General features: G+C 25.7%; 2 protein-coding genes across 5 annotated transcripts in view; both read right to left on the bottom strand.

Annotated features, from left to right (window-relative positions):
• Positions 1–2,409: 2,409 nt before the first annotated feature.
• On the bottom strand, positions 2,410–3,914 carry LOC136978507 (LRP2-binding protein-like). Its single transcript, XM_067274228.1, has one exon. The coding sequence runs from the start codon at positions 3,757–3,759 to the stop codon at positions 2,728–2,730; it is 1,032 nt and encodes a 343-aa protein (XP_067130329.1). The 5' UTR covers positions 3,760–3,914; the 3' UTR covers positions 2,410–2,727.
• Positions 3,915–7,100: 3,186 nt separating this feature from the next.
• LOC136978897 (uncharacterized) overlaps positions 7,101–27,247 on the bottom strand; it is a 30,576-nt gene continuing 10,429 nt past the window's right edge. Inside the window, exons 2-3 of one of the 4 annotated variants that reach the window (XR_010881307.1) lie at positions 11,940–12,056; positions 7,101–7,351 (exon numbers count right to left, since the gene is read on the bottom strand). Coding sequence is in view for 2 of the 4 variants with exons in the window: in XM_067274735.1 (XP_067130836.1) it covers positions 7,236–7,351; positions 24,613–25,312 (816 nt within the window). In the remaining 2 variants the exon portion in view is untranslated. Of the gene's footprint in view, positions 7,352–11,939; positions 12,057–18,217; positions 19,219–24,612; positions 25,372–27,247 lie in introns of those variants that run through there. The other 3 variants (XM_067274735.1, XM_067274741.1, XR_010881306.1) reach the window with 3 other exon arrangements.

The raw sequence follows: 27,247 nt of genomic DNA, 5'->3' as shown, positions 1-27,247 counted from the left end.
AACATGAATATTATTGTAACATTTACCCTAAAAATTCTTTCGTATTAAAAAGAAGTTTATAAATATAGGGTAGGTGCCAAAAGTTTTCAGCCTAACTATATTTTAGACATGATAAGAATAGAATAACGATAGTATTAGATAACACCATCAAGTGTTACGATTAGGACTGCACTTAATAAAATAATTTTTCCTGCCAATTTGCATAAGTCACTTGAAAACATTCATTTTAGTTAGACTTGTTACATTATTTTGCATCATGTTCTCCTCTTGCAGGACAATAAGCCAGTACACATGGTTGCCATTGCCAAGGCTGCTGTAAAGGAGTGTGGGTTCAAGGAGCTTGACCTCCTCCCCTACATGGACCTGGTTCCTAGTGGATTATTATCTGTTTCCAAAACTCCAAAAGACCTTTAAAAAAGTGATGAAAAGTTTCAGGAAAAAGTTTATGAGCACTTTGCATACAAAACTGCAAACTATTTTTTAAAAGGACATCCTTGAAAAAATAGTCTGCAGTTTTGAAATGCAAATTCTAAGATGTAATAAGTGTGTTGAACTACAAGGAGGCTATATTAAAAAATGACATCATTGTTTTTATACCTATAAAATCTAAAACCTAGTTAGACTAGAAACTTTTGGCTCCTACCTTGTAAAATGTAGGTACAAAGTAATCATAAATGTACAAATACAAATAATAAATGCTACAGTATGTTTTATGAATTTCATATATTGTAATACTATTTATTTTTATGTGGGTATTTGTAATGATAATGCAATTCTTATTTAATGCTTAATAATATACTCCATAACATATATGAATTTCAATCAATTATATTACAACATGTAGTATGGAAGTTGAAAACAGAAAGATATATATATGAAATAAATAATATTACAAGAAGTAATTTTTAGGTGAACTTCTATGTTTAGTATATTAAATCAATTTCGGATTTTAGAATTTGTTTTGAACTTTGCCAGTCAATAACAGATATACATTAATTATATAAATATATAAATTTTTTAAGACATATTTTTTTCCTTATTAAAATTAATTTGATTAAGTAATAAATTCTATTCTTAGTAGAATTTCTTCCCAAATATTATCTTTAATTTTCTAAATTGGAATAAACTATTCAATTGAGTGTATTTGTGCTATTTTTTTAGTTTCTATTTTAGAAGTTCAAAGTCCTCGTTTTGATTATTTATAGAAAAATCTTCAAATTGAAAAATTAATAATAATAAAATAGTGAAGATATCATTTTAAATATTTACAGAGTACTGAATTTTATTAAATCTCATGATTACATTAGAAAAAATATATTTACATAAAGTCTTTAAAGAAAATAATCTGTAAAAAATTAATTTTTAAGTTCAAACATAACATTTTCTTTTTAATGTAATAAATATAAATTTCTAAATTACATGATCAATCATTTTAAATTTCTATCATATTTTTAAAAAATTTAAAAATAAAAGTTTTATTTAATATAGTATGCTGCTACTACCAGAATCATTATTAATTTGTTTATTTGCTGTAGTTTTAAAAAATTTAAATTTGAAATTTGAAAACATTTAATGCTCACATATACCCAAAGATAAGATTTATTACTATTTTGATTTTGATAATATTAAAAAGTAATTTTATTATTTATTCACGATTATTGCAACACACTACGATAAAAACTTTTAATCTAAGTTAAACTTATTTAAAAGTGTACATTTTGTTTGTTTTAGTCAAAATTAATTTTATTTTGTATTTCCTATAGTAAAAAATAAGGTATTCTACAGCATAAATTGATTTGTAAATTTATAAAAAGTTAGAAAAGATTTTCACATTTGATAATTTAAAAATAATGTCACAAACATTTATAAATAATTAATAAACTGGATAAAAATTTATGGTGGGATTTTTGTGATCTCAGTTTCTTGATAATTGTCAAATTAAATTTTCAACAACTTAGAACTGGGTCTAACATGTTAAATGTTAGATTTAGTTTCATTTATACATATTTTAACATCAAGTAATCAGATTCTTGTATGTTGTGTTGTATTCCTTACATGCTACATTATTTAAAATTAGTCTAAATAATCATTTAATAAATATATTTTTATTTCTTTTTTAAGCAATTATAAGAAAAACAAAGTTAAATGTAATTAAATACTAAAATATTTATCAAAAAATTAAACAAATTTAACTTGTTTTGCATATTTTAAAAAAATTTCATACCCTCAAGTAGAAATTAAATATTTTTAATTAAAGGATACATGCAACTTTAACCAACTTGTTTATCTAATAAGTAAATGTAGATATGAAAAAACTATTTTTATAAATCATAAGAATATTCCAAAACTTAATATATTTTTTAAAATCCTCTCTAATAAAAAAAAAATTAAATTTACTACACACTAAAATGGAGAAATACGGTCTGTAAGACTAATCGCTCAATTATGTATCTTTTGTAAAATAAATTAAATTTTAATCATTTGGGGATTTACTAAGATTTCCAATGCTTCGTATATAAAATTGGGAGTTAAACGCAAATTAAATCACATCTCGACAACATTTAGAGGTAAGTGCATGTCATTTAACAATTTCTTTGTAACTAGTAAAGAATGTAGGTCTTCCTATTATAAAATGATTTAGTTTAATGAGAAGAATCAAGAATCGAGAGAAATTTATTGTAATGACTTTAATGGTAATTAAATAAATCAGTTTAAGATTCATCCTGGTTATATGAGACCGTTTAACAGTTTTGTATGCAGTTGCGAAGCCGTTCTTGCTGAATATTCGGTAGCTTTCTTATAAAGATCGAGAGCTTTTTCTATGTTTTGCTCGATTCCCGCACCACGATGGTAACACCTTCCTAAATAAAAATAAGCGATGCATAGACCTTCCACGATACTTCCGAAAGAGCACTCTGTGTTTCTAGATATCTCCAAAATATCGAAATATTTACAAAGTTGTTTACCTAACTGTGCTGTGCTTTGATAGAGTCTACGCTGGTAATAAAATACCATCATTTGAGCCATAGCCATTACACTTCCTCGGTGTGAAGCGCTGGAAAGATGCTTATAAGCGATATATTCGTTTTTCTCGACTCCTATACCATAAAAGTACATAATACCGAGAGCGGTTTGTGATTCTAAGCTTCCATTTTCACAAGCTTTCGAATGCCAATAGAAACTTTTGTCTGGAAAAAAATAGAGCCTCCTGGAATAAAATTTTCCAAGAGCCGATTGCGCTCTGATTGCTCCCGGGTTGCGTTTCTTTAAAGCTGCCTTATGCCACCATTTTTCCGCTTCGGCATCGTTGTTAAGAGTTCCAGTACCGTAAAAATACGCTTCGCCTACATTAAATTGGGCTTGTACGATAAAATCTTCTTCTTCTTGTAGATAAGACTTCATCAGCGCAATGCGTATCATAATTTGTAACGCTTTGGCTTGATCTTTCTGAACTGCTAGACCATCAAAATAGAGAACCCCTAACATAAACATTGCTTCCGCACTACATTCTATATTAGGGATCTTTTCAATCATAAATCTACACATAGAATATTGTTTTAAATCAAAATGTTCTCTAGCTAATCTCAGTGCTTCTAAACGTTTCTTTTTCTTCTTTATTTTATCTTTTTCGCAAGAATAATCAATTTTAAACGGTCGCTTAGTATCAATTCCTCTTAAATCCAAGCCGCCATCATAATCCGATGATTCTTCTTTGGATTGTTCCTTGTTCATCTGAGCTTCTTCAAATTCGTCAGCCATTTTAGAATTCGCTTCTTACGTATTTTAAATGATCGAATATAATTTACTTCTCGTTAAAATACGCCAATAAAAATTGAATAAATTAATTTCTTTTTTAATATTTACTATAATTTTTTTCTAAATTTACAGTTCAGATATGAAGAGTTTGCATCTGTTATTGGTTCTGACAATTGGCTTCATCTTAAAATTTCCAGTCAGATGCATGGATTGGAACTCTTTGGCACCAGAAGATCGTTTGAATCTGATGAGATACACTTTCCCAAATACGATTTCGGCTTCTGACATTACAGAAAAAGAGACAAATGACGAGTTGACAAAAAATAATTGCGTGGGTTGTCATCACAAACGAGGTTTCGGGGAGAAAAGAGGATTTGGAGAGAAACGAGGATTTGCAGAAAAGAGACAATTCGATAATAAAAGAGGATTTGGGAATAAACGTTATAATCCTTTCCAACCTTGGGATTCTTTACTTAATTCTTATCTACACATGTTGAATGGAGGAAATATCTTATCTGTTCCTGACAAGAAATAAATTTATTCAAAATCTCCTTCTCTATGTAAAAATAAATGAAATGGAATAAAAATAATTTGTATTGGCATTATAATAAAATAATGAACCAAAATTTCTTGCGTTACATTAATTAATGTAAATAAATTCTCTATTCTTTAATTAATTCAAATTTAATAGCTTAAATTACAATACTATTGTATTTAATTCTACTCTTTAATCACCAAATAAATTAATTTTACAAGTAAGCCGTAAACCTCGTAAAATCAGTAATAAACTTTATTTGAACGTCTTTAAATGTTTGTTTGATGGAGTATTCAAAGAAAGTATTTTCCAATGGTACAGAGCATTGTTTTAGTATAATTAAAATCTTTAGAAATTAATTAATTTTAAAATGAAATAAATAATGAAGTCTGTCTTATTATTACACACAATTAAAATAATTATTCACTTAAATGGGGAATAATATATTAAATATTTGATAATCTAAGCCAGATTGGCGGAGAATATTCTAAAAAACATGTATTTTTTTAACAGATAGAGATCTAAAATATTCATTTTTCACAAAAAAAAGTTATAATTTCTTTGGAAAATTTCAATCTTATCACGAAAAGTTTTTGGAATGTAATTCCCTAATGCAATGATATCTTGATAATGAATTTTAAATAAAAAATATAAGGTTTTAAAACCTCGTTTAATTCCATTAAGTAGTAATCTTATGATTGATAGTTTTTTAATTTTTATCGTCTCATTATTCAGTTTCCTGTATTCCCTGTGAATAGATAATTAACGAGAGACAAATTTAACAACTGACAGGATGATTATTACATGAAATTTATAAAGCATTTAAAGGAACATTGTATTAATCTGTTAAAATGATTAATTAAAAAATGTATTTAATTATAAAATTTATGATAAATGAATAAAATCCTTTTGAAATTTCCTTATTTAATATGAAATTCGATAAAGTCATTTATTCTGTAAACAGTTTTTATTACTCATTTCCTTTCTGATAACCCGAATAAAATGAATTTTTTAAAAATTCTTCTTGAAATTATTAATTTAAGGATATAAAATAGCAATTTTTAAGCTTTATAAAATTATTTAAGTTACGCATTCTTTTTAGATAAAACTACATATGTATTAATTGCCACTGCAGAAGGAAGTTAAGAAAAAAATTAATAAAAATTATAACGAAACTGTTTTTTCTTATTTAAATAACATTATCTTATCTAAATGCATTCGAATTCGTTTGTCGTCATTTGTTATCATTCTTGTGGATTAGACAAACAGAGTCAACAGGATGCGACAGGTAACTAAATGGACTAAACGACTAAACTACTACTCAGGTAAGAGAGATCAACTGTTTAACGCAATTTACATTATATTTCATCTGTAAAAAAAACTTTAAATATTAAATTTGAATTTTGTTTAGATTAATATAATAAATATTTAATAATTAAGTTATTTAATTAGTAGAATTAATCAACCTACTATTTAAAAATTGTTTACAACCTGTAGAACGAATCTGTTAAGTTCTTAAGGCATAATACAGCTTTATAAGTTGGAAATTGTTTAAATTATGTTAATTTTTGTTATAATTAAATAAAGGAAGAGGGGAAAAAATTACTTGAGAATTTATAAGTATTCGAAAATATTAATATTTTGAACTTATAATGGCATAAAGGCTAAAGTGTATTCGTTTATAAATAAAATGTTTGCTCGGTTGTCATATTTTAGGTGGTAATTGCACGAACGAAAGAGAAAAATGCTTTTCGGAAGTAAATATCAGAGAATTCGAGAAGTTATACTGTTAAGAGAGCTATCCATAGACAGTGAAAAAGATAATAACTGTCATGGAGTTGCTCTCTTTATTGTGTAACTACGTATCAATTATACGTTTGAAGAATTTGGAGAATTTGAGGTAATGAACAATCGACCTTCCTACATTTTTATCGATTTTTTTTTTTTTTTTTTTTTGTTAACTAAAGATAAAATGAGTTACTTGAGGTAATCTCTGTTGTAAATAGTTCTGTTCCCAGAAGAAATTTATAACTGATAAGACTCATTTACTGGGTTAAAACTTTGATATGATATATTGCTTATTTAAACCTTCAAGAATAAACTGCTTTCAAATTCTTTTATCAGATTCTTTGAAGAAAATACTTTATTACTTTATTTAATAAGATAAAAATCTTCATGTAGTCGAAATTATCTTCAACAAATAACACGAACAATTTCTAAACAGTCGAAAATTTATTAATAGAGTTTGAAGTTTACATTATTTTAAATATTTAAATATATTTCTCCTTTCATTTTATAGAAATATATTTAAATATAATCATTTATTTTCGGTAACAATGTTCTATCATCAAGTTTAATAAACTACAGGCACCAAGTTTGTCTGATGATAAAAAAAGAAGAACAATTAATTTCTTTACTAGTAATTAAACCATAACATTCAACATTCAACTGGTATATAACATATAGAGATTTGGAAATATCTGGAGATATACAACACTTTTTTTTCCCACTAAATATTTCTAGTTCAAATTTTAAATATTCTAAAATATTCTAGTTTATTTACATAGTAACCATTATAATTATAAAAATAATTATAGGTTTATATTCTTTAAACGCGACAAAATATCTTCCATTATTTATAACTTTTTCTTATCTCTTTATAAATTTCTGGTTGACAAAATAAAGCTAATTGCAATTTACAACTACATTAAATTTAAAAGCGTGTAAAACTAAACGAACAACAGCAATTATTGCTTCGTTTATCGTGTTTAAATCTATCTCACAGAATAGAATTATCGGTTTTTCCCCCCTCATCATCCATGACGAATGAATGAAGACTAAATTAAAAAAAAACGAAACGAAAATACTGCACATACTTATCGAGAATTAACGTGTTTTCGTACACGAAAGTTACTGTTCATTATTCTGATGACTAGTTTTGCTTTCAGCTCGGATGAACTGTTGAAGGAATCATGGTTTGGTTGTTTGTCTCGGCTTCGGTCGAAGTAGACGTTCCTGACGATGTTAGACCTCGAAACATCTCTTCGTTTTCTTTACGAACTGAAAAAAAATAAAAAAACAAATCTGTTGATAATCGATTTTTAATGCATATACTTGTAAGAAAGGCCGGCTCTAGCTTATTTGCTGCTCCACAACTTTAACTTAACCTAAAGTAAAACTAACGTGACATTTAAGACAGAATAAAAGTGTACATTCAATAGATTATTATTACTTTTGCATTTTATCGCTCCCAAAATTTGACCTCTCTAGATACCTGCCTAATGGAGGATATATAAGATTTGTATATAAATTATTACTTTCGTATCTCTATTAAATTAGTACAGTCCATATAGTGACGCTTTATCCTATGGGCAAAAAGCCTGGGGCATCCACCATCAAAAGGCCCCAATCAATCATTTATAAGAAATATTTTCCCCCCAAAATACCCCGAGAAAGATGTCTGAAGTCAACACTGTACAGTACATGGGAATTTTGTATTGTACTACTGTACTAATTCAAATTTTCCTGGGCTCCTACGAAGTTATAACGCACCACTGAGTATGTATAAAGGCGAACATATAAATCTGTTAATGTATTGATTTAACACGAGATATTTATTAACTACGTTATAAATTTGTCGGCAAATTCGAATCATATTACTACAATAGACCCAAATGTAAATTTTGTATTTAATTATGGTATCTCGAATGGGAGTGATCATATTTGTACTGAACAGAGGAATTAAAGAAGCTTTTACGGTTAGCCGAGTTTGACGATCATCATTGAACTTCGGCTTTAAGATTATTTGGATTGATTTTTTTTAAGAAAGTATTCCCTGAGGACTACTAGAACTTTAGTAGACTACTTTGATTGTGAAATAAAAATAGCAAATAATAATAAACAAACTTTTATCATCCTCTTAAACTGTGTTTATTAACTGAAATAAACCATTTTGAAAATCAATATGCAGTTTGAAGAGTTTTTAAAATTATCTTTTACATTAAAAATTATGATTTTATGATTAAAATATAATGGAAGTCAATCTTTAACCTACAAACTATTATTAATTATAATAAAAGTGACGATAAAATTTGATGACAAAATACATTTACTTATAAGTTATTCTATTTAGATAATTCGAGTAGAATTTATAAAGCGAAAATACAATTTGTCACTTATAAGAAGAATCTATATAAAGTGATTCTACATGACACTAATGCTTTTTGATACCATCCATTTTTATAAATTTCCACCCTCGAGGTTTTTCATTCAACCTTTTTTTAAAATAAACAGAGAAAAGTGACATGATTACCCTATGGTATTCTTACATTTAAGTCGGATTCCGTCAAAGGAAATCATTGATCGACAGCTGATGTCTGTCCGTTTTTGTTTCTCAAATTCGATCAATTCACTTAAAAGTTCCCATTTAATTCCTTTTTATTTCATTCAATAATATTTAATAAAGTACAGTACATCATTAAAGTTTTCTTTAAGAATCAAAGAAATATTCAAGAAACTGAATAGAAAAATATGTTAATTCTTTAACATAATTACACAAAATTCATTTTCCTTATTCATTTATATTCTTAGAATTAGTTTAGAATATTATATTAAATAGAAATTTCAATTAAAACTCGCTTTATCAGCGAGTTTTAATTGAAACTTTCCATGTTAGCAATTAGGAAATTTACTTCACTGTATCCATTTCTAACAGAGGAAAAAAATTTTACAATTCCTTAATTTAAAACTAGTTTAATTTACTAAAAATCTTTTTATTAACGAGAGAGAATGTTAAAAAATTCCGAAAATAAATTAGATATTATGATTAAAATCGAATTTAACGAATAGTATTTAAATATAATTAATTCTGAATAGTTTTTATTTATTTTTTTAAGTTTCTCTATAATTTTAAAGAAAGTTTTCTCTGAAATCTATAAAAAATACAGTTAAAAATAACAGCTAACTTGTGCAATATTTTGTCTCTTTCACAACTTAAAAAGTAATTACTTTCAATAAAATATACACAGGTTTCTTCTATATTTAAGAGCATCTTTCAGTATCTGAATTGATGATGAACATTGAAAGAAATAAGAAACCGTTTTATTAACCGTAATCATGAAAAGAAAAATGGAAGAATATTTGCTTTTTTATAGAATTAGCAATACTTAATAATAACTGTAATTAAAATTCTCCTTCACAAATCTATAGCAGAAACTCTTCCTTTCGATCTTAAATTTATTCTTATTAAATTTTAATTAACAAATTCAGAAATATTTTATATAAATATATCTAAATAATGGAGTCTTTTATGCTATGTAAACTGTAATGAGTATTTTTTATTTATTTATTTTACGTTTATAACCCGATAAGTCTGCAAGCTTCCACCATCTCATCAATAACACATCGACTCGACAGGGAATTATACTTTTTTCTTCAGAACTAATCGCATCTTAATCACAAATAATTGAAGGGTGAGAAAATGCTCAGGTTAATGCCTTCTCCACTTTAAAAACGCTTCATTAATAAATTGGCTCGAGCCTCTTGCATTTATTTTTAGAAAAATGATTATTTTAGGATTGAAAAGAAGAAATTACAAGAAAAATTTTACTGAAAAAATTAACTTTTTAAAAAAGATTTTAATTAAAAGAGCACGATAAAATGTAATTATAACAACTATTCGTTATAATAAATTTTGGGCAATTATTTTTTTAAAAATTGATAATTATTTATTTTAAATATATAAATTGTAAAAATGTTAAATTTAAAAATATATTACCAAAGATTACACGTGAATTATAATTCATTTTTCTTAAATATACATTTTAATTTATTAAAATTTCATAAGCAAATTTTAAATAGAAAAATGGAAAAATTTACAGAAAATAGAAAAATTTTAAATTTTACAGAATTTAATTTATAATTTTATTATTTTTTCAACGATCATTATTAAATTGTGAAAGATAAATTTTGATTCACAATTTAATTAAAAAAGAAAATTAACTAAATTTCTCTTCAAAATTAACAATTATTAAATTAAATTTCATTTTTTTATTAATACATTAAAATAGTAACAACATTTCTTATTAACTAATAAATGATTAATTAATTATATACTTTATAAGCATGTAATATAAAAACTTATTTTATATATTTTTTTAATATTATGTAGTGATGATGTTTATAATTAATTACACAGTAAAATTATATAATTTATTTATTTTTCGAAGCGTTACTTATAAAATACAAATCAACACTTTCGATTTGGGTGTTGAAACGTTTAAACCAATAAATCAAATATATATCTTGTAAAATGAAATAACCCAGTTGTGTTTTTTAAATCTTAACATCTATAATTTTACTTTGTTGTAAGTTTATCTTCAATTTAATACATAATAAACTTTCACTTTTTTAAATATAAAAGTGATGATGTAGCAATTTTTTAACACAATGCCACTTTCATGCGATCAAAATTCTAATTAATCACGCACCCAAGCAAGGGGAAAAAACTTCTATATTTTAAATAATTTCTGCTTTACCATTGGAAAGTTATGATTAAATATTATCCAAGTTCTATAACTGAATAATTGCTACCTTTCAACCCGTTAATTGAAGCGAAAGATAATACGATTCTGTTAATAACTATTCGGCTAAACAGACGTTTAATGGAGCGAAACACATTTTAAGTTCTCGTTAATTAACTATTTCAATAAAGTCTACGAAAGAAAAAATAATAATAAAAAATTCATTTGTCTTATAAATTGCATCGGACTATTTTTAATATGGGAAGGCAGAGGATACTTTTAATGAGGTGAAAAAAAAATAAGTTTAACGTATCGAACGTTCGGAACGATAACGACGTTGGTTAAAGAACTTCACGGAGAATTAATGAGAACTTTATATAATGTATTTTTATTTAGAAAAAGAAAACTGTAAGACGTTAAGAAGTATGTCAATGTCAGAATTTAGTGGAAGAAAAAGTCAGAGATACGACAAAGAAGAAAATTGAGTCAGCACTTTCTCTCTAAACTCATTCATACTAAAGAATATGCATTTTTGTGTTAGAAGTTTTTTTTTAAACTAGAAAATACACATTTATATTTTTGTTATTTTTCTGAATATAAAAATAATCCGGGATAAAATTTACATTCTTGAAAAAAGTATGACTTCAACTTCTACATTAATAATTCTTACTGTATTTTATCCATAAAAATTCGCGAAATTCTTATTTAAATAAATAAATAAATAAATAAAATTCCTGAAATTTTATTTTTTCACAAGAATTTTGTGAATTTCTATTCTTGAAACCAGTAAAATATTGTAAATACAAGAGAAAATATTTTCAAAAATTTATGTAATTATTATTTATATTTTCAAGTTATTATCAAAAACAAATTGAAATGGAATTTATTTATTCGGATAAGGAATATTAGTTTAACGTTAATATTAATAATAGTGACTATCATCTTCACATTAAAAGAATGTACTGTAGAATATAAATTTTAAATTAGTAATAAGAAAAGTACGTTTTCTTATGAGGAAAATGTAAGATATATATATATATTAAGCAGAAGAAAAATAGTTTTGAGTATGTCTGTAGACCAATAAGATAAAAAAAAAAAATGATAAAAAAAATAGAATTTCTATTTACAATTTTTATGTATAGAACAAGTAGCAGATCCTGTTGAAAAATGCAAGACACGTATCTGGCTAGCTTTGTTGTCGGTCAGTGCAACTCACTAGGCAACAACCTAAGGCGTTACAAATTCTAAAGAAAAACAGATAACAATTACAAAGAGTTATATTAAGTATTCTTTATTAAGAAAGAAGTTTTTAAAATATAACGTTAATAATTAACATTAAAATGTCCAAGTTACTGATTAGTGTGAGGTAAATAGAGATACACGAGCCTATATTAGTTGCAGAGTTGATGAAATCTGACTCCTAATCATTTGCCAAGATTATTGAATTTTCGTGTTATGAGTACTTATATCTAGTTACCAGACAGTAATCGAGATACTATATTTAGCTTATCGAAACCTACAAGAGGTAGACGTTTGTGGCTAGCGTACAGGACCGCTTTATTTTCGACTTGGTGCTGCGTGTCGTCATTATTTCGGTTCTGTAAATCGAATTCGTGATTCTGTTTACAAACTGGAACGTTCATTGCTATCGACTGAATCCCAGATGCATACAATAAAAAAAAAAAATATTTTGTATCTTACTTACTTATTCCCAAATCAATTTCGATCATTAAAGTGTTAAACATTGAATGTTTTAATATTATATTCATTATTCCATACTTATTATTGTTTCTATTAGATCTACTTTTTTTTATAAATATGGTCTACATATTTATATATTACATATATTATATATATTATTTATTTAATTAAAAAACCAGAAAAAAATTAATTTATAAAAACATTGCTTTTTTACTATTAATAAATTTATCGAATTTAAATGTCGTTGAATTTAAAATAAGTTCAATAATTATTATTTTATTGCCTTTCTATGAATTAAAATTGCAAAAAATAAATGATTATAAATTGTTTTAGTTTTCTAGAATAAAAGATCTAGCAACGAGTTGCTTGACTTTCCCGGCAACATTTGGTGGTGCTATCTGTTGTTATACTTTATTTAAAAAAAGCTTTTTATATTTTTAATTATTATAAAATAACAAAAAAGCTTAATTTTGAGGCTTAGGATGGGTTATTATAAAAAATTACAAATGCTAATAACGAGTAAAATCGTCATTAAGTCAGACCCTACTGGAGATACACACGACCCCCTTTATCTCCCCACCCACTCGACCTTTAACCACCAAAATTTTATAGCATCAATCCCTCTAGTACATTCATCTTCTTGCAAAATTTCAGAAATTTTTGACCAAAAGCACGGGAGTTATTAGGCTTCAAAGAGAGTACAAAAAATCGTGCTTTCCCACACACGAACATCCATATATACAGAAATTACTCCGGAATTTTTTGTATATATATATATATATATATATATATATAGTTATTCTGTATATACTTATTATATTTACTTGAATTCTTCACCATGTTTAGTTAACAACTAGATAAAACGTAATAGCTTCAATAAACTTTTTTGTTGTCGTTCCAGATTACAACAATGGACATCAGCGGGAGCATTTATCGGCACAAAAATTACCTGTAATTTGATTGCATCCGCAATATCGCAATCAAGTGCTTTCTTTTTATTAATGATTAACAAGATAACGTGAATATTTAACACCACGTAACTACTATATTCCGATCTCTATTTCCCCCCTTACAGAGTCGAAATGCATACAAATAGGAAATTAGGAAAATTCGATATTTTCCCAATTTAAAGATTTTCCAATTCTGTAGGGACTTTAAAGATATGCTATAGAATTTGAGCTATAAATAGAATCAGGTTTACTATAGCTTTGAGGGCCGTTTTGTCATTCAAAATGCTAAAAGCTCCTTCCTTTCATTCATGTCAAACAAGTTTAGGTTTATTCATAAAATTAAATTAATAAGTAACTTATTTATTACTTATTAAATCTGTATACAAGATGTTTTCTTGTATAAGTGCAAGATATTATTAAGTTATATAAAATAATATAAATATCGAATATAGAATTTTTCTTGTTATCGATATTTGTATTTTATATATAACTTAATAAAATCATTTCATATCTTGTAAAATATATTCGAAATTTTTGTGAAAGTACACATTTTAAAATCAAATAATCGGTAATAAAATACAGAGTATTTGCTACAAATCCTACGTATCACAAAACTCTTCTTATTCTTTTTCTCAATCGGTATGAATAAAGTCACAAAAGTAAATTTAGATAGATAGATTTATATCTATGTAAATTTAAGATTTTTGTGATTTGTTTTAAATTCATTTAGAATTAAAATTAATATAATTAAACGCTTTTATTTAACTTGCTTTGTATCGTCCTCATATCTTACAGCTCAAATTTCATCCAATTCTAATTAAGATAGAAGTCTGAAACTTTGGGATCATACCTAAGTCAATGCATTTTAATGGTATTTTAGGGAATGGCCCACACCCATCATCCTCCCCGTTCCGAAATTTGATAAACATAACCAAATATAGATTTTAATCGTGTATGTGTGTGTGTGTGTGTGTATGAATGCACTATAGTAAGATGTGGTTCCACTCCACCTCCACAATCAATTTCGACAGACATAATTTTATTTTATCAATGTTCGAATAACCAAAGAAAACTTGATTATATTCATAAGAATTACTAAAAAACACAAAATTAAATAAATTGAAATATAAACTTAATTTAATACAAAAACGAAGAGCGAAAAATATTAATATTGATAGTTCTTTAAATATTGTTGAAAAATATAATTAAATAATAAAGAAATCTAAGTTATATTAGTATGTTATATTGTATTACGCCCTATAAACTTTAATCTATCAACTAAAAAAAAATTAATTTTTAGGGTTTAAATAAATCATAATAAAAAAAAACTTTTAAATTTTTAAATATTTCTTTTTCTAATATAATAAATTGACAGAATAAAATTATTTTATAAATTTTGTGTCAAGCTAAATAAAATGGTAAGAATAGATAAATAGAAAAAAGAGCTTCTTGTAAATAGAATCCCTTTGATGTTGCCCGCTTCTTTGATTTATAAGGTTCTAAACAACTTCTGGAGTTAAGAAATTTTAAAAGGCAAGCGCAAAATATCTAACATAAACATGAACATAATTCATATAAGATGGTCAGACTATACAAATCATAAATTTAAATATTTCTAAAGAAAGAATTTTTTAAATTTTTTGACAATAAAAAAAAAAGCAGAAAATAACAATAAAAATTGTAAATTTATTTATGATTTTGAATTTGAATAGTTTTTAATTCTTTTCTTTCTTTAATGTCTATATTAGTAATGGCAGACAAGAACAAAAATAACATGAAAAAACTATTTTAGGAACAACATATGGCCAAGAAAGAGAAAGGAATCGATTGCTATTATGAAATAAAATGTATAAAAACAAAATAATTCAATTCCGATTCCTTAAACACGATTAAAATTTTATTTTTTTCTTATGGTTTATTACTCATTTATTGAAATTCCAAAATTGAAACATGAAAATACTTTCTGGAAAATACCATTTCTATTTTCTAGAAATGGATATTAGAGAAGTACTTTATTTATTTTATTTTTCTTTGCCATCAAATCCCATAGGATCTTTCATCATTCTATGACAAAAATATTATGACATTGGTGAACTTCAGTTATATCTTCTTCGATCAGCTTTTCCTTTCATCTTCAACGTATAAAGCTAAAAGGAACTTTATATTTCTCAATTTTATATATATTTTTATTTGCTGTTATTGAACTTTAATACGATATTTCGATAACATTTCATATTTCTTTTATAATTTTCAACAATTTTCTTTCTAGAAACTAAACTGAAATTTTATATATTGTATTTATTTACCAATTCTTGACCCAAAAATGTAGCGATCAATGCAATCGCTACATTTTTGGGTCCAGAAAATTTATATATATATATATATATATATATATATATATATATATATATACAAGGTTTGCATTTCCTATTGATTTCATCTGAAATCCTCGAAGAATTTATCAAGAAATATGAAATATTTTCATTATTAATTTATATTATTTCTTAGCAAATTTAATTGTTTTGAAATTCTAAATGAAATTCTTCTGACAAACAATATTTAATAGCTTTAAAATTTACTAAAATATATCATACGTTAATTAAATTTTTAGAGGATATAAAATAAAATAAAGAATCAAGAAAAGTTATAGAATAAAATTTGATACTTATGAAGTTTTAAGCCCCAAAATTTTTCTATTAATTAATATTTTGTAAATCGATCATTTTATTCATTAATTATTATTCAACACTAGAGATAAATTAATTTAAAAAATAATAATAATAATTATTATTATTATTCTCAAATTACTCATCTTCTACACAGATTAAGTTTGAGAGAAGTGCATAAATTTCTTTTAAATTAATTTTTTTCTCCTCTTTTAAACTACGAAAATTTGAAAGTTCTTCGAACTTTTAATCGCTAAAAGCAGATTTTAAAATAATCCTTAATTAATTTTTTGTCCTTTTTTTAAATTTCTGACATTTATTTTCAGGTTTAATCTCCAAAAATTAACGATTAGATTTTTTTTTATTATTTTTAAATTCCAAAAATGAAAACTGTTCGGTGTTTTATTATTCTAAAAGTACATTTTCCTCCTTGAATTTTATATAAATAAAATCAGTCTCGAATTTCTTTTTTAAAAAAATATGCCATTTTTACAATATTTAATAGCAAAAAAAAAGAAAAGTAAGAATAAAAAATTACGTCAAAAACTTGAAGAGAATAAAAAATAATTTTTCTTTTTTATTTTAAATCATTAAATTTCCTTTCGTATTTTTAATTTTCGAAACAAGCACTTACTTTTCTCTAAATTTCCCAAAAGAAAACAAATTAACATATTTTTGGTCATTATATTCATTTTTTTTAATCATTTATTACATGAATTTAGAAAGTAACAAATATATTTTAAGCATAAAAAACATTTAAAAAGTGATGTTTACGTTAATAATTGTCTGCGTTAAACGTATTGAAAGTATTTATAAACGACATGGTTTATTATTATGTTATATATCCTATACAGCTACGTCAAAGGATCAAACGCTGTTTCTAAATAAAGAAGCGAAACGAAAACATTTTTATTCGCATTCACACGTGTGAAACAAGATAAATAACTATATTTATTAGAACATATGGGAAAAATAATAGATTAAAAGTTATTGGAACGGGAAAAGAAAACATTAAATAACACATTTATCATCTATTTTATAATTACTTTAAAATGATTATAAAAAGTCTATATTATTATAAGAATTTATATCGATATTTCTTCTTAATATTTGGAAAAGTTTGTCTTTTATAAATGTTTCTTTTGCTTTTTGGGGAATTTTCTTTTGTGATAAACGTTAAAAGAAGAAAAAAACAAATGCGATGGTTTCGTGTACAAAAAATACTAATGAATTTTTTTTATACAAAAATATCGACAAATACCGAAGTATATATATATATTTTTATATTTTTTATAAAAATTCATCTGAAACTCGGCTGAAAAATGAAGCTTTTCTTTTAGTATAAAATTTGCATTTTCACGATAACAGAAATCAAATTTCGATGAAAAAGAAAATTATTCTGTTTTTGTTTTTGCAGTTTAAAATATTTATTGTTGAAAAAGTGTGAAACAAATTTTCTAAGAAAGTTTTTATGTATAATAAATAATCTTCTTTATGAAAACACTTTTCTTAGATTGAATGGAATAGTTTTGTTCCCGACTGAAGTAATTTAATTAAATCTCTTAACAACTTTAGCATCTCTACGTTCGTTGTCTTTATGAAATATTTCTCTTCCATTACTGCTGTATGTGCTTTAGAAATAAAGCAAGAATCGATATTTTAACTGTCAAACTTCTGTCAACTTCTCACGCTTCACATCTCTTTTCTACTATTTGCATTACAAGTTTGTCTTTTCGGCTTTGAACAAACTGAATCTTTTTAACAATTAGTAAGACTTTTTATAATGTATAAAGTTATAAATATGTTAATAAAACTTATTAAATAATTTAAAAATTTGGTAAAAAGTATCTTTATAAAATCTATTTATAAAGGATAATATTGCCTTAATTATAAGCCGACCTAAATTACACTATTTAGCTAAAAATATGAACAAGTAAATGAAAAGTTCGTTGACTTTTTAGTAGAATATTGCGTAAATTTTCGATTTGAAATTAAATAATTCATTAGAAAGTTTGAAATTTATTATATTTGCACAATTTTTTTTTTGTTATAAACATGATTAATACGAAGAAGCTGTGTAGTACTTACGCAGAGCATCGACGGCCGGAGACAACAATAATGTAATGGCAACTAGGAGGACGCTAGCTGTCAACAATGCCACACTTGTTAGAGTAATTGCCCAAACGGCCCTTCTTCTTCTTGCTTCTTTAGCTCCCTTGCCCGGTATCTCTTTTAGACCCAATTCTTGAGCAACGAGTTCGGCTACGGATGCTGGTTGACTGGAAGCAGTCCTACAACTCGATTCGGAACCTACTGACAATTCGGAAGAAGGCCGCGATCGACTTCTTCTCAAAGACTGCTTACATCTTTTAGGAATATGTAAGAGTTTTTCGTCCGGACATCTTTCGCTAATACTTCTTCTTATTCTTGGTCTTTCGCGTAATCTATTGGCTTCGATGACGGATACTGACCTTCTTAATTTCTTACCATTTCTCCTCCCTTTCTCTCGGTCGCTGTCTCTTCGATATAACCTTTTAGTTTCCAATCTTCTAACTAATTCCTCCTTTAACTCTTTATCGATCGTTTTGGGAGTAGAGCCTGGAGATATTGACGCTAAACTATTGTGAACGGAGCATAGTTCGTCGCTCATTTTTGTTCACTTAGAATTAGTTGGGACTAATTCGACCCGTACCGGATGTTTTCTGGATCTTTTCCAAGTAAACCCTCTTGATCTGCCAGATTTTGTACATCTCCAGAAATGTTCTATTTATAGCAGGAGCTATGATTTGTCTCCTCCTCTTGTGCTATACCTAGTGCACTTTTCGGTTATTTCTGCACTTTGCCAGGTATACTTAGAACACAAGTTAACAATACTCGTTGTTTATTGTCTGTGTGAGTAATGGCGCTACACGAAATTTTATTATGATCATTGGGAAACAAATTACGCCGCGGGAAATGTTTGTCAAAATATACTGACGCGGCTGGATTTAAGAAAGTCGGTTTAAATAAATAAATCACTTATGCATTCATTTTAAAAAGTTCAAATAGTTGAATGAACGACTTATCTTTTTAAATAACCGCCTCCATAAAGTCTTTATAAAAATTTAAATTTAGAAACTAATTCAAATAAAACTTTCTTATTGAATCTCGCTCAATAAGTTTAAAATCTTTTTAAAATTTGAAATAAAATTTTATTACAAGAATAAATTGGCCGTTTATTTAAAACAAATAATTAAACAATAGTCAATTCAATTAGAAACTTAATTTTAAATGTCAATTAGAATTAACTTTTTAAAATTAATTCCAATTAAAATGTTTTATTTTTCTCTGATTTTCTCGTAATTTAATAATTTACTTAATATATTTAAATTAAAGAAGTATTTAAAAATAATCACTAACTCGAATTCAATTAACAAAATTCTTGGAGTGACTAAATTAAGTTTTACTGTTATTCTTCGCGCCATCTTGTGCATGGAAACTAAAACGATTTTGTTTCTTAAATATTTTTATCAATGTTTAAAGCCTTAAACTTTTTAATTCTTAAAAATACAATTAAATGATTTATTTTAAATTTTACATTATTTATTTATTTTATATACAATATATCGAGAAATTTAATAATATAAACGTTATGTAAAATATACACAAATGGTTCAAATTGTATTAATGATTACGAAAGGAAAAAAAATGCTGAAAATGCAAGAAAAAAAGAAGGAAAATGATAGAACATAATGGATTAAGTGCGAAAATGGTTATAAAACATAAAGGAGAATGTGAAAATAAACAAAAATGTAACGGATGAGGTTGCGAAAAATGATCAAAATGTAATAATTTAAACACGATAATGATTTAAATAGCGAATAAATAAGAAAATAATCGATTATATAACGAATGAAATAAAAATAAATAATTTAAATAATGATTTTTTAAATATATAACACAAAAATTATAAAAATAAACACGGATGATGCGTCAGAACAATGTTTGAAGCTTTCTAAGCATTTCAAGCATTGTTCTGGTGCATCCTGTAAACAATATATAATAAAATATAAAACTAGAGTTAAGTGGAAATATAGTAATATAAATAACAAAATATAAAATAATTTCAATATCTTAATAATAAATAAATGAATATGTATAATTAAAACTGTGTTTTTCTTCTTCTTCCATTAGTTTACCCCATACAGAAATAGGATAAACTAATGGAAGAAGAAGAAGAAGAAGAAAATAGTTTTAACTAAACTTATATTTATTATTATTATATAGGTTCAGTTAAAAGTATTTTTCTTCTTCTCTTTCCATGTAATACATTGAAAAATTTAAATAAATTTAAATGAAAGTTGTCTATATGATGTCAATGTATTATACATATTCTATTTTTTCAGAAAAAAAGTATAAAAGTCTTATTATGTATGGCTTAACTTAAACTGTATAATGATAATAAAGTACATAAACAATTATTATATAAGAAAAGAGATATGATTAGTTTATTATACGTGAAAATAATAAAAATATCTACTTCGTGAAATATTAAATGAAGGATAATATAATTAATTTTTTTAAAATAATGTAAATATAATAAATAAAATACGAGATAAATCGAAATCAAAATGTTATATAATAGAATAAATGTAAAACGAAGAAAAATTAAAAGTACATTATAAAATGATTTTAAAAATGAAATTAAAAAAAAAAAATTCATTAAATATAGTAAAATAATTACGAAATAATAAAGAAAGTATAATTTAGAATTACAAAAATAAAATATTTTCATAAAAATAATTATTTTAAGAATTTAAATATATAAATACGAATTTATAGTTAAGTAAAAGTGTATATTTTAATAAAATTTAATTTTTGGTAAATTTATAATAAAGAAAAAGAAACGTTTATTTGAAAATGCCGGCATTTGAAGAACACAATTAAATTGAATTCAGATATTAAAAGATCATTATAAAAAATAGGTTAAAAATAATTGGCGAATAATTAATTTTAGAACAGAAAATGAGGAATGTTTATAAGGTATTTTACACAAAAAGAAAATTAATTAATTTTACCATTCTGCATATTTTTCTTAATTGTGAAAAACATTTTAAATAATTCGAAAGCCAAAAAGAGATAAGAATTTATAAAATGTTGTATATAAATGATTATTGAGACCTTTTGGTATTTTTCAAAATAAGTTTTTCAGTTTCATTTTTAAAGTTTTGTGAATAACTAAACAAAGGAATGGATTGGTAGCATCGCAGCACCTGGGGATGCCTCCTGGGAGGACTTTCTACAGGAACCGGCTCCTAGAAAAATTTAGATACACGAAGAAAACCCGGAGAACTCCACGTGACCAGCCTCTAGTTGAGGCGCGAACCCACGATCCAGTCCCGAGGTTTTTTTTATCCACTCGGGCACTGGTGGATTCTAAATAAAGGAAACTACTCTTATTAGGTTTTAAGGGAAAGCTTTACAAGATTAAAAACTTAAAGAGTAATGTACTGTACTTCTACAATTTTAAAACTTTCAAGTTAATCCTTAAAATGAAGAGTTTTATTTTGTCTAGAATTTACTACAAATTATTTTAACGGCTTATTCTTTTATATAAACCGAACTTTTCTTTACTATTATATTTTTATTTTTATATTTCCTACTTTATTTACACCAACAAATTGAATGCGAAATTGAATGTCCGTACAACATGTAATCACAATGGACTCTACCAAACACTGGAAGCGATGTAGTAAATATAGATACATTTTATAGAATGAAACAACTTACCGAAAAATAAAAAAAGAAATTTTTGTAAAAAGTGAAACCTTTAATGGATTTATATATATATCATATTGATCTTTTCGATTTGTTGGTCCTAATGTTTTATTTTTTTCCAATCCGTGCATAAGCATTTTTACTCAACAAGTAGCTTTTGTGCATTGCATTAAAAGCGAACTGTTCGGACTTTTGTATGTTTAGCTACTGTCAAAAACATCTGTAGGCATAAAATACCTTTTTTCTTGTACATTCCTCGAGAGATACTCGCCATTTTAAATGTAGTAATAAATCATAATAACAATCTCTAATTTTTTATACAAAAAGAAAACAATCATTAGTCTAATCCAATTATTACCATTCCCTTTTTAAAAAAATTATTTAATTACTAATTATAACAGTTATTTTTAGCGAATAATACAATTTTATAACGGTAAAAACTTTTATATATTAATATAAGTATAGTTAAGTAAATAATAAAATTACTTTCATAATTATAGCAAAATTTGAGGTAATTTATATTATTTTTGTATATTTTTATTGTTAAATAATTAAAATTACTTAAATGCTTACCTCTTTAGATAAATCTATTTATATAATAGTTTGAAATAATGAACAAAATTTCAACTCGAGTAATTAGAAAATATTTATTCATCAAGATTAAACTGTTACAACGATAATTCCAAGGATTAGGAACTGCTCCAACGTTTAGACCATAAATATTTCGAAGAAAATAAATATTTTATCATGTTTATTTAAGCGATTTTATAATAAATTTTGCAACTTTTTTCTTTTCTTTTTTTTTTTTTTAATTTTCTCCTTACAATGTCCTTCTAGAACATTACAAAGTCGAGAATAATAAATTGCAGAATTCTTGTCTGATTAAATTATAAGTATACAAACTTTCTGTTTTTATTAATTTCTTTATTTTGAATTTAATTAAAGGGTTGATTAATTTGATCTTTAATAAAAAGAAAGCATTATTGATTTTACTAATATACAATTAGTAAATGAGAAAAAAAAATATTCAAGAAATGTTTATTTTTCAAATAACAAGAGAAAATCGAATGAATGTAACTTGTATAAATGTTTAATAAAAGAAAAAATAATTAATTTTTATTCTGTTTCAACAGAAATAAGTTTAAACTTAAATTATTAACGATTCGTTCATTTAAGAAATTTCCCTACTGAAGAATTTTGCAATTTAAATTAAAGTTTTAAAAATTTACAAAAGAAAAATTTCCATTTTTTTTTTTTAATATTTATATTTAAAATCCATGAATATTTATGCTTAAAAACAATAAAAACAAAATTTTCTTATTCATAATGTTAAAGACTTATTTAAAATCGAATTTTATTTGCATAATTGTATATTTAATACACTTTTCTTTGCTGATTTGCTTTAACAAAAAACCAAAAATAAAAAAATAAAATTAAACATAAGCAAATTTTGCATGTTATTTATTCGATAATAAAGTTAATTTTTATTTTTCTGAACTTTTAGCGGCGTTTTTAATTCTTTAATATTATTTATTTTCAGATAAATTAAAATTAAAGATCTATTTATAAATATAATTAATTTATTTTTTGTTTTCAGTAACTATCTCGAACTTGATCTGAATAAATAATTACATTCGTCGATTTTAATCGAAGAAGTTCTCAGATTTCGATCCATTTTTATCTATTTATGTTTTGGTAAAAAGAATAAAATTTAAACCTCTGCTGTATATTTACTAGTAAAGATATTGTTTTCGCTTCAAGAAGCATCTATACTTCATTTCTTTTATTATACTTCAAATATACGAATTGAAATCCTTTCAATCTCTTTCAGAGATTTCTGAATATAAAATCTGGCTAAAAAAATATACTAGAATTTATATTGAAAAAATAATAATAATCGATATTCTTTAAATCTATATACAATAATAAAGCATTTTAGCATTGTATATAAGTTTTTAAAAAAATTCTGGAGATAATAAAATTAATATGAAATATTGCATTTAATATATTTATAATTATTTTCTAGGAAAAAAATGAAAAATCTTCCCATATTTTTAATTTACTGCTTAATAAAATTAGCTTGAAGCTAGTTAATAATTTGCACAAAAAAAACTATAAATGTGAGGCTAATTTACGTAAGAATAATTACAATTTTAATAAAGTTTTAAACTGAACATAACTTATTTATAACTTTTACTTAATTTTTCTCCCTTGATTGATCTCCGCCCATATTGAAATTAGTTCGAACTTAGTTTAAACGTAAATAAACGTGATATAAAATTTAAAAATACATAAATTAAATTAAACTTTATCGAATAAGTTATTATTTAGTATAAATAATAGGAGCTAGAATAAATTAATGAACAGCGAAAGTATGTCAATAACCGCATTCAACGAGCCTTTTGACATTTTCAAAATCAGACCCATCGATGAGACTCTCATCAACAACTACTTCTCTAACAGTTAATTTCCTCTCGGTTAAAATTTATTAAAATTGTTTAACAATGATTATATAATAAGCTCGGTTAAAAATAGTTTTTAAATATATTGATTTTATAACAATAGAGCGTTAATCAAACTTTACAGATTGTATCTTGCTTAGTTTTATATATAAAAGTGTCTGTTGGGGTTTTTTTTTAGGACATTAGTTGTTTATATGATTAATGTGTAAGAATTTACAGTTTTATTAGGTAATAAAATGGAGCAGAATTACTTTTCTAACTTACCTAACTCGTCTATGGTTGGAGAAAGGGTTAGGCTAACGGCTATCAAAATAACACTAGTGAGTAAGATGAAACATGATACAAAACCAATTAGGAAGATGATAGTCCTTCTTCTCCGATTTTCAGGACTGTTCTGCTCTTCTTTAGCTATAGAAGGAGCTGCAGATGGTCTCCGACTGTGACTACTTCCTCCGGATATAGAATGACTACTTCTTCGATGATGATAACTTTGACAAGAAGCTCGTCTCTGAGAGCCGCAATCGGAATGGGACGATCTCCTGCTGTGATTGACACTACTAATGCTGGAACACCTGGAGGAATGGCGACAACTGCTAGTTGATAAGGTATCACTGGATACATCAGGAACCACTCGTCCCCTGTACAGTTCCGTTTCCGGATAAGAACCTTTCCTGCTCCTCTTGTGATGTTTGCGATGGTGACGTTCATTCATGTCCACTTGATAGGAATGTCTACGACAACTATGAGTGCAACTTCCATCTGGAATAGATAATAGTTGAAGCTCCATAGAATTTCTTTCCCGCGGAGAACTTTTCTTGGGTGTTTTCTGTTCTTCGGCATCGTCGGATGTCACCATCACTATAATTCCTTTAGGATGACCGTTGGATTGTTTGGTTTTTACACTCTGCTTTAGAGAACTTCTATCTGGATTAGATAGGTCCGGAAGAGACATGGCAGGTTCCATGGTTAGAAACTTCTGTCTATCGACACCGGTCCTAAAGTGACCTGTACACTTTGCTGAGTGTTGGCAGTCCACGAGAGAGGCGAATCAGTCGGCAGTGCGCATTCTCAGTTAGTGTTTCGTCACCATAGCAACGGATAATCACGTGGACACGCATTCCCTCCTCATCTATCTCACAGATTCAGAAAAGTGATGCGATGACACGGTGAGAAACCACTTAAGATACTCATAAAGAAGCTTAAATTTACGGGAGAAAATAAGGAAATTTATTTTTAAATCAAACTACGATTATTTTCGAAATGCCCTTTCGTGTTTAATAGCCATAACAAATAAGTACAATAGTAACAGTTAGTGATGCATTAGTACTTTCTATTATTATAATGACGTTATCACAAGAATGAATATAATTATTCAACGTACGAAATTACGCTTTTAGATAGCAACTGAAATTCCATTATCACTTCATCGCATCTATGAAATCCATTAAAACTTAGAAAAACATTAATAGATAAACTGTGTAAGAGACAAAATCGTTGAAATCCTGATATCGGTTTATATAATAAAATTACTCCCGAAAGGATGCGATCCTCGAATTATTTTTACGACTCTAATTCGATTATGTTAGATGGTTTTGTTCTAATAGTTTTGTTACTATTTATGGATTATTTATATTCTACTGAGTTTGCACGAACTCTTTGCAATATTTATGACACGATACAGTTTATATCGATTGTTGATACTCTTATAATATATACGGAATCATTTAAATGATGCTATCGATATTGTTTCCTTTATACTCGTGCATCGTTCAACTACAGGATTATCTTTTCTAGCTCCAAACTTAAAATTAGCTGTTTAGATAAAAGTTCGAGTGGAATACTAAACCCGTCATTTTCCTTTTATTTTTCTTGGACATTTAAACTCGATTTTTACATACATTTTTTAACCAAACACACAAGAGTTCTTTCTATCTCTGTTTTACGTTAATTATTTTCCCAATTGATGGTTTATAAAATATGAGAAAATTACAGACGAATCTGTACTTATAAATAAACATTTTACTTACATTAAACAGCTGCTAGAAAATTTGTTCTTTCTCACACGCGAACTTCAAGTTTTGCAACGAAACAAAAAATACATAACATGATCTTTTCGATTAACGTGTGGCCCACCTGTCGTTTTACATTAATTATCACTGAGAGTTGAAAAAATTATCTAATCAAACCAAAGATTTTTAAATGATTTATTCGAAATAAATAAATAAATAAGTTGAAGATGTATAAAATTAAAGATAATCCAAAATTTGTAGAAATGCAATTGATAGTTTCTTATTCTATAACTTAAAAAAAACTGTGTAGAAATATTTAAAAAATTGAAGAGAATTTTTATCAATAAATAACTTAACCTTAAGAATTAAGACGATGGAAACAATTTAAGGACGATCGACTTCTTTTTCCTTTTTTTTTTATAAAAGGAAAAATAAAAGATTGGAGATAATCATTTCTCGAAATTCTCGAAACTCGATAGCTAAATGGAACAGTAATGACTGAATTCTTATTATATAAATAGACTAAACGTAAACGGACACCTACACCGTATAATTATGTAATGCAACAACGTTCCGAGATTTTCTGTAATCTTCAATAATTGATAAACTTACTACAAATTTCTCATTTTTCTATTACTTTTAAATGGAGTAAATATCATAAGAACTTTGAACTTAAAAAGAATTCGTTCTCCAATAAATCTTTTTATATTCTGAACTATAATCGGTCTATTTTATCTATAAAACTTAAACATTTTTAATAATTTATAACATTTAATTCTCTGATTAATGTAAAGCATATTCTTTTAATAGAAATGAAATATTTTTTTCTTCTTTATTTAATTATTCTCAATAATGATTTAAATTAATGATACGAAATGAAATGCGAGTCT

The sequence above is a fragment of the Centruroides vittatus genome, unplaced genomic scaffold (assembly GCF_030686945.1).
Source record: "Centruroides vittatus isolate TY-2023 unplaced genomic scaffold, ASM3068694v2 contig_1154, whole genome shotgun sequence".
Classification (NCBI taxonomy): Eukaryota; Metazoa; Arthropoda; class Arachnida; order Scorpiones; family Buthidae; genus Centruroides; species Centruroides vittatus.
Note: the sequence above shows the minus strand (reverse complement) of the source record. Positions and strands in the feature narration are given on the sequence as shown.